This window comes from Babylonia areolata, chromosome 1, assembly GCF_041734735.1.
Source record: "Babylonia areolata isolate BAREFJ2019XMU chromosome 1, ASM4173473v1, whole genome shotgun sequence".
Taxonomy (NCBI): Eukaryota; Metazoa; Mollusca; class Gastropoda; order Neogastropoda; family Buccinidae; genus Babylonia; species Babylonia areolata.
In genome coordinates, this window is record NC_134876.1 from 11233037 (window position 1) to 11242725 (window position 9689).

The 9689-nt window shown below is 41.6% G+C and overlaps 1 protein-coding gene across 1 annotated transcript; it reads right to left on the reverse strand.

Moving 5' to 3' along the window:
- Nucleotides 1-980: 980 nt before the first annotated feature.
- On the reverse strand, nt 981-9686 carry LOC143279418 (endonuclease III-like protein 1). The gene is made up of 4 exons (XM_076583465.1): nt 9045-9686; nt 8229-8399; nt 3467-3726; nt 981-2584 (listed from the first exon to the last, which is right to left on the reverse strand). Exons 1-4 carry the CDS (start codon nt 9543-9545, stop codon nt 2422-2424), a joined length of 1095 nt encoding a protein of 364 aa, XP_076439580.1. The 5' UTR covers nt 9546-9686; the 3' UTR covers nt 981-2421.
- Between the last annotated feature and the right edge of the window lie 3 nt (nt 9687-9689).

Genomic DNA, 9689 nt, shown 5'->3' on the forward strand with positions numbered 1-9689 from the left:
GTATGCACTTTTCTTCTGGGAATAAATTTCTTATACTGATCACAGTGATATGATTTGTGAATTTTCTGTGACATCCGAATTGTTCATTCATTGTTTAGGTTTGTGTGTCACCAATGACCCATTACTTTAGTTTGCAGTGAACTTAACTGTTGTTTGACTGGTGTCTTGATGATGATGTGCAGTGTTGATTTCGTTTTTGTTCATCACAACAGAGTTCTTTACACAGAATTTGGGCTGCTCTCCCAGAGGAAAATGATACTTCACAACAAAAACTTAACGACTTCATAAAATGCTTTTTCATTTTTTTCAAACACAAATAAGAAATAAAATCAAGATCAAAACAAGAAAAGGAGAATGCTTTTTTTTTTTTTTTGCTTTAAAAAAAAAAAAATGTTTGGGGGGAGTTGGTGAGGCTTGCTCTGTCCACAGAGGCTGCCTGTTATCTATTATCTTCTGTTATCTATGGGTGTGTGTGTTGGCGGACATGAAGTATGAGCGTGGCAGCCGGAAATGTTTTCTCCATGTGCACATTTAAAGTGTGTGTGTGAACGTGTATGTGTGTGTGTGTGTGTGCATGCGTGAATATGCATGTGAATGCATCTCAGCAAGTATGTCAGTGTGCATGCGAGCGTGCATGTGTGTGTGCGTCACTTTGTGATTAGATTTGTGCATTTATGTGCATCTATACACACACACGCTGGAGAGCTGATATGTGTGTGAACCATGTATGTGAAGACACATAGTTATAAATGATACACATAAAAAATACAGCCCTTATTGTCTCTCTAAACAAAACTAAATAGAGAACACACACACACACACACACACACACACACACACACAATTTTTTGTATCTTTAAAACACAAGCAGCCTAGTAGCAATTCATGAGTATGTTGGTGAAAAATTAGTGAATTGTACTGAATCAACCAAGAACTGAAGTTAATTACTGATCACTCAAATTGAGGTACTAATTTCACCATCATTTTCTACTTCATTTTTATTTCATTTCATATTTCTTTATCTGCTCATATTCTCTTTTTTCCCTCATTTCTCTTCAGTTCTGCACAAGGTTACACAATACACACAGAACTTAAGTTGGATTTTATGTTTCTTTTTTTTTTTAATCAATCTCATTATTCATGACACATATAATACAATAAACACAATGCACACTGGTATATCCAGAGTGATACAAAATATAATGCACATAACACGACATCTGAAATAATGATTATCAAGCAATAAACCTAATACAGTAAAATCAGTTTTAACAATGACAAACACCTCATGTGATATGGCTTACAGAGATAACCATCTCAGGATTCAGACATCTGACATTGTTACTGATAGTCCAGCTGACCACAGGCCATAATTATCAGGACTTCCCAATAAAAAAAAATTAAACAGTTAACACAAGACAGTCAAAAAGTGTCACATAACAACTTCCCAACTAAATTTAAAAAAAATGATTGCTTAACACAAAACCCTGTCAAAAAACTGTCACACGTAATTTTCTTCTTTCTTTTTTTTTAACACTAATAAATCACCCATCCAAGGAAAGTGGTGGGGACCATTGTGTGACACTACAATGAGTGAATGACACCACCAAAACAACAACACATCAAAAGGGGCAAAAAGAATGCCAATCTGTTACTTGGATGTCTGAGATTCAAACCCATAACAGGCTCCAGCATACCATAGGCAAGTACCAAAAGAAACCCCACTATTTAAAAGAAAACTAGGAAAAAATTATGTATAGTTATATACAAGTATGTAATATATGCGCATATGAAAGATATAATGAAGGAAGGAATGCTAAATAACCATTCAAAGTGTTGTATCTTCCAAAAACTGATAGCCAAGGATTTCAATATTCTTCCTTGATGCAAAATGATTTTGTGTACATGCTACATAATGAAATCCATCAACAAGCAGCAGCAGCAATCCACCAAAATTACAAGTTGAAAATGCTATGACTTTGCAACAAATTCACAGACAAACTTTTCCAAGTCCATCTGGATGTTTTGATCACACTGTTTACAGAAAGCATGGATGAAATAAGGAGAATTACACTGAAGAACCTAAATATGGAGATCTGCATCAAAGCCCAAAACTGAATTCAAAGGATAAGAGTTTGCTGCATCTGATTTTTCTGTTCACAATTCTATATCTTATGCATGCTGGCCTCACTATACACATGTACTAAGTGTTAATTCAACATAATGAAATACACCACATAAAGTTCAAAATATTGCCGCTGGACTCAGACCTTGCATGAAGATTTTAGTTTGTGGTTTTTGATAAACATACAAATCATCAGCATCTATCTTCACCACTGTATACTCACTCACACACACACACCCTCTCTCTGGTCTCTATTTCTACTATCCTGACATTGCTCCCTTAACTTTCTTAAAGATTCACTTCTCTTCTTTCACAGTCTCTTTCTTCACTTTTGCTTGTGGAGACTTGGCAAAGGGGCATATGTCTTTGTTCAAGCAGCCAACACATTTCGGAGCCACAGGTGTGCATGTCTGCTGGCCAAATCCAACCAGCAGGTGGTTGATCTGACTCCAGTGTTCTCTGAAAAGTATACCATTGCATGCACAAGTTTGTGAATATTGTACATGTCTGTGTGCACATGCACACACATATGCACCTACACACATATTAACATACATAAACAGAACAATGTCCAGAAACCTTGGTAACCATACACATATTCTCACATGCACATATGCAAGTTATGCACATGTCCACACATATTTGCATATGTATGCATATAATCACAAACAAATACACTGAAAATACATTAAAACTGAAGATTATTCTTGCTTTGAGCAAAAACAGTTGATCAGGTACGTATGGCTTATTAATCTATATGTTAAAAATATTTTTTCTTTAAATTCAGATGGCATACCTTATGTGCTGTATTACATTACAGGCCAGAAACTGTGGTAATATAAACTCTCTGAGAGCTCTGTGGGAGACTTAGCACAGAATTCTCTAAAGTTGTGCATGAATATGTGACTGGACATAAAACCTGAAATCAACTGACGTCTTATTCTTTGTGTCCATCTTTCTTTTCCATGGAAATTGCCATGCTAAATAAATGTTATGAAGTGTCTTCTTATGAATTCTTTCATAAATGTAAGTCAATCTCAAATTTGGCATAAGTCTACCCACATTTTCTGGCTATCTAAAATAATAAAAACTGGGTGGAATATCTTTAGGTCAGAACTGTGGTGGTAAAGCCACCCTTTAAGTTGAAACAGAAAAACAAACTGAGAAAACTATATGAATACAATATAGGAGCACATCTCCTTTCTCTCAATCTAGGACTCTTTCTTACATTTGTGCACACCCATAAACAAACCACTTCTAGTGCAAAGCAAAAACTAATACACAAACCACAATAATCTACTGTCTACTGTGGCAACATTTGCTGGGACAGTGTCCACAAACCTGGGTAACCACTCCTCTAGGGCTTTTCTGGTCTCCTCTGGCTGCTTGGTCTTCACCCATCTCAGCCTGTTGGAGATGCGATGCACATGGGTGTCTACTCCAATGCCAGTGATGGTGCTCCAGGCACTCTTCATGGTCAGGTGAGCCATCTTGGGACCCACCCCAGGTAGCTGACACAGCAACTCCAGTGTGCCAGGAATGTCACTGTCATACTGGTCTTTCAGGATCTGAGAGGTCCTTTTGATGTACTCCACCTTTCGCTGTCCAGAGACGTTTCATTCATTGTTGAAAGCACAATCAACTGACATTTAGAGATCAAACTGTATAATATTAATAGTTTATTAATACAAGTTTTTTATTACAACTTTTCTTCGAAATATACAAAACACATGAATTCACCAAATGACAATAAGTTCCCTTGATCAGAAAGAAAGAAAACAAACAATAGACATTTGAGCTTACATTCCCCTCTCTCTTCTCACGCTAAAGGCTGTGGAAAAATAGATCTACATCATTTCTTACAAATCATTAATCCAATGTGGAATCTACTCAGTTGTAAGTTTAAATAAAATCACCAACTCCAATATCCAACAAAAAGTCCTCAGTGAAAGAAATCATTTCCCCCATGGTTGTGTGTGTACACAGTCTATCATCTCATCTAAATGATTAGACAATCAATTTGATTTTCCAAACATTGGAGAAAAGGCAATACCAGGATTTGAACCCAGGCCCTCAGGGATATGGTACTGCCACAAGTGGCAGGTAAACATCTTAAACCATTCTGCCACCTTTCTCGCATACATCAGATCACCACACACACATTTTGCATAATATATACTGATATGTGTGTTCTTCAGTTTAACCTTCACCGTACTTTGTGGGTCTGACAGACCCATTTTTGCCTTAAAAAATGCCTTTAAAATATATTTGGTGTCCGATTAATTTGAAATTTCATGACTTTTGTTGTCACAACATATGCATCATTTTAGTAAATTAATGTACACTTTAACTGATTAGTTAATCAGTTACGTAATTGTGAAAATTTTTACCTGCATTCCTACGTTGTGGGTCTTACAGACCCATACTCCCCAAAGAAGAGAAAACACTAAGTACCCTTATTCGTAATTCGTGGGTCTCTCAGACCCACACTCACAAAAGAAGGGAACAAACCAATAATCCCTTTGTACTACGTGGAACGAAGTGATTGTGCGTACGTGACTGATGACACATAGGCTACCTCACTGCTTCTGTAGTTGGCTGGCACATCGCATCCGGCTCTCACGGAGAACACAACAGTACAGCAGGCTACCAGTGTCATTGCCTCAGGCAAGTTATATTTTGATGATTATCAAGTTTATTAATTGCCATCAAGTTAGCTTGCCATCTGTTCGATACTTTAGGTCGATTCCAACATCGCCATCTCTGAAGGCATCAGTAAGCATTGCAGAGAACATGAGGCTGAACAGCGTTGGAGCCAGGACGCAGCCTTGCTTGACACCATTTGTGACAGCAAAAGGAGCAGATGTTTCGCCATTGTCCTGGACTCGAGCCTGCATGCCTTCATGGAATTGGCTGACCAAGGAAATAAATTTCCGAGGGCATCCGTACTTTTTTTTTTTTTTTTTTTTTTTGCTGCCCCATCATCTGCGCCGTTTCAGTGGCATTACTCCCACGCCGCTCATTTAGATTCCCCCATACTCGGCCACACCCGGGTTCGTCCGTCGCAGTCCCAGCGTCGGCAGTCCAAAGGGAACCATCGATGTTAGGTCGCCTGGAGGCCACACACCAGAGGAGACCCTGCACTGCTGCTGAGTCACTTCAGTGGTGTTCAGTGGTGCCTGTTCTGTTTTAACGTACTTAGGACACCACCTACTAAGCCCCCTACTAACGACAATAATGGCTTAGTCGCGGAGCCAGACTGAGCGAGCGTCTCTCCCAGAGTGGAGACCGCCACCACGTCCCTCAAACAACAGCCCCCCCATGAATCTGCCGACACTGACGACATTGACAGGACTCACCCAAAGCACGGAAGTGGAGGGGTATCGAAACTGAGGTCACCATGAGAGCAGGGCATGAAAGGCCACAGACTTTGAGACTATTTTGTTTATATTGATGACGATGAAGGGGGAGGAGGATGACGATGATGATGACGATGTTGCTATGGAGGTCCATTTTGGTTTGGGACTGCGTGACAAGGCTGTACTCTACGCTTCCTGTCATAATGATATCCCGGCGTTAACCAGGCCCGAGAGAAACAGACACTTGCAGTGTTGGTCAGGTAATTAGAGCAACACACCCAAAGACGCATCCTTGAAGTGGATGACACTCGACTGTGTGGTCCCAGTCTCCCCATTTAAGCCCACAGCACACTCAACTCTGGGTAGGAGCCGGCCACGGGCCTAAAAACCCACCTCCGCTGGGATTCGAACCCGCGTCCTCCCAGCCGTCAGTCCGCGACGCTAACCACTTCGCCACGGCGGCTGGTAGGGCATCCGTACTTGGCCATGATCTTCCACAGTCCCTCTCTACTCACGGTGTCGAAGGCCTTGGTGAGGTCGACATAGGTGGAGAACAGAGCAGCATTTTGCTCCTGACATTTCTCTTGCAGCTGCCTTGCAGCAAACACCATGTCGGTGGTTCCGCGCTCTTTCCGGAATCTACATTGGCTCTCAGGCAAATGACCTTGGTCAAGGTGTGCTGTGAGGCGGTTTAGTAGGATCCTGGCAAGTATCTTGCCTGCGATGGAGAGCAAGGAAATGCCCCGATGGTTATCACAGGCTTGCCGGTTCCCCTTTCGCTTGTACAAGTGAATGATAGATGCATCTTTGAAATCCTGGGGGATCATCTCTTCTTTCCACATGAGTGAGTACAGCTGATGGAGCTTCTCAGTCAGCACAGTGCCTCCATCGTTGTAGACCTCTGCTGGTATGGAGTCTGAGCCAGGTGCTTTGCCACTGGATAGCAGATGGATTGCTTTCTGGGTCTCAAGAGGTGTTGGCGGATCGTCCAGTGTTTCGTTGATGGGGACTTGTGGGAGACGGTCTATGGCTTCATCATTTATGAAGGAAGGGCGATTTAAGACACTGTTGAAGTGCTCAGCCCAGCGTTCGATAATTTTCTCCTTCTCGGTGATCAAGGTATTCCCATCTGCACTGAGGAGGGGGGATGATCCTGAGGATGTGGGGCCGTAGACTTCTTTTAAGGCATCATAGAACCTCTTCATATCGTGCCTGTCAGCATATCCCTGGATCTCATCAGCTTTGTCACTCAGCCACTTATCCTGCATCTGGCGTAACTTTTGCTGAACAGTCCTGCGGATGGCATCGTACGCATCCTTTTTTGATGTGGACTTTGGGTTGCTCAGGTAGGCTTGATGCAGACGGCGTTTCTCATCCAGAAGCTGCTTGATTTCATCACAGTTTTCATCAAACCAGTCTTTGTGCTTTCTGGTCATGGGTCCCAGGGTCTCTGAAGCTGTACTATAGATCAGCTCATGCAGGGTCCTCCAGTCAGACTCCACATTCTGGTTGTCCAGAGAGGCGGATTCCAGACGATCTTCCAGCAGCTCCACAAAGGACTGTTTGATGGTGATGTTTTTCAGCTTAGCGATGTTAAGCCGTTTTGGAGCCTTCTGGCCTTGGGGGCGTCTCTTGGGCTGGATTCGAATATTCAGCTTCGAGACTACAAGGCGATGGTCTGTCCAACACTCGGCGCCGCACATGGTCTTTGTTACACGTACATCTTGCCTATCCCTTTTCCTGACGATGACATATATATATATGTGTGTGTGTGTGTGTGTGTGTGTGTGCATGCGTGCGTGCGTGTGCGTGCGTGTGTGTGTGTGTGTGTGCGTGTGTGTACACCCGCACATTCCAGTATTCCGTTGCTCCTACAGTACACATGCAAACACACACATACCTCATCCTCTACACACATACGAACACACACACACATGCGCGCGCGCACAGAGCTCTCCTGACGCGTATACTTACACGCTCGCGCACGCACACAAATACACACACACACACACACACACAAATATATATATATATACAGAGGCTGCCACACATACACACACACACACATACAGAGGCTGCCACACACAGACACAGACACAGACATACAGAGGCTGCTATTGATTGGCCGGAAGAGGGGTGGGAAAAGATCTGATGACAGGAACGTGTTGCTCAGTCTATTGAAGTTGGAAAAGCCCACATTAATTTGTATGGGTCTGTCAGACCCACGATGTATGAATAGGGGGTAAGCTCTGGATTCCTTCTTTAGCGAGTGTGGGTCTGTGAGACCCACTAAATATGGATAAGTGGGAAAATAACCAAGTACGGTGAAGGTTAATGTCAAATTTAAAGTGTGTGTGTGTGTGTGTTTGACATATGAAGGGGTCATATTATGTGTGTACACTACAACACATCTGCTAGGCAGATGCCCGATGAGCAGCATAAACAAATGTGCACTAGCTGGGCCTTTAGTGTGTGCACATATATATAATATACACATTTATTTGTGTACCTGTCAGTGTCTCTTCCTCAGAATTTTGCATGAGGACAACACTTTTTTTTAGCCATGACTAGACGCTCAGTTTGATTTTCCATTGGAGAAAGGGTGATACCAGGATTTGAACCCAGGCCAACAGGGATACAGTACTGGCACTAGTGGCAGGTAAATGTCTTAAATTAAAACCATTCTGCTACCTTTCTCACATACATAAGATCACACACAAACACACAATTTATAATAAACACACCCTCCAAAAGCCAACAGGATATATTAGCTGACCAAGTGTATCATCTGGAGTATCCAGGATGTTGTCAACAGTGCACCCATGTTGTTTCAAGCGACTCATGGCTGCTGAAGTTACCTCATCCTTCGTTTGACTGGATAACATCAGTGACAGCAATACCTGATAACGGAATGTCTGCAACATCATATGAAAATTAAATATAATGTATTTTGAAATTCAAAGATGCAGGAGGCACACACACACTCACATACACAATACACATGTGTACTCATTAGTTCCATAACTTCCAAAAGACAAATTCAAATATAGGTCTTGTGTTTTAATTTCTGATTTCACAAACCCCCTCCTCAGTAAAATGACAGTTTTGATATCTTCTGAATTAATATACTATAGTAATAAGGGGCTGATTGATTGCTTAATTACCGATAATTCTCATGTCAACGAGAAGAAACAATTTCGTATGCACACACAGAAGCGACATGAAAAACACCTGTCTTTCTGCACATATTCAGAATTTATCGATGTCATATGATCTGATCTTTGAAAGATGGGCAATATCCACAGTTCTTTCTCTGTTCTCTTTCCATTCAGTTTGGTTCCAAAGACGGAAAAATTCATTATTGTATATTTGTTTAAATGACATTGTAATATATATACTCTACATTTCGTCCCCTCCAAAAGGCCAGTCAAAGAGTGTAGGGAAAGAAATGTAGAGAACATTATTTCCACTTTTTCCATCTTATTTTGTAAACGGAAAAGCACAGGTGAAAATATGTGGATATTGCCAAAAGGTGCACAAACTGGGCGTTAAAGACATACTTTTGGCGATGCTTCTCTGTCTCCGATAATGTCGCACCCCATTGTGTCCACAGGCGCATCTCTAAACTTTCTCATTTCGAAGATGTTTGCCAACTGCTCTTGCCACAGCGGTGGCTCCCATTTAACTGTTTTCACATCTGGCTCATCCTTCACATTAAAAACATACTTTCCCGTTTCTGATGATTCCTTTTTAGCAGGTTTTGTTGACTGATCAACTGTGTTGTCACCTTGTTCTGTTTTAACTGTCACTTGACTATTTTTGTCTCCAACAGCGCCTTTATCAGTGTTGTAATCAATTTTCACATGCCGTCTCTTGCTGCCAGATTTTGAAGCTGGTATCCCCACTTTCATCGAATTATCCGAATGACCTATCTTTGGTTGAACAGTTTGAGAAGCTATTCTCTGACGAGTGAAATATTTAGACTGCGACATAATCACTCGTGATGCTGTGCAAACAACTCTACTTCGGTTATACAAGATAAGGTTGAGTCGTGCAAACATAGAGCAGACGGGACCAGAGCTGACAGTTCGCGGGTTTCATGTAAATGAGGTCAAGTAAGGGGTCAGAATTTGCGTCGCTGGTTTGGGAAAGAGCGTCAGTCAAGAATACATAGAAAGTCAAACTACATTAATTTCATAGTTCAT

Bases quoted from the DNA above. Each gene is read 5' to 3' on its own strand.
- LOC143279418 (XM_076583465.1), bottom strand. From the start codon at position 9,545: ATGTTTGCACGACTCAACCTTATCTTGTATAACCGAAGTAGAGTTGTT. The intron at 3,727-8,228 runs GTGTGTTTATTA...GTCTCTGGACAG, and splicing joins ATCCTGTTGGCTTTTGGAGG to CGAAAGGTGGAGTACATCAA. The intron at 2,585-3,466 runs GTTTGTGGACAC...TATACTTTTCAG, and splicing joins CTAGAGGAGTGGTTACCCAG to AGAACACTGGAGTCAGATCA.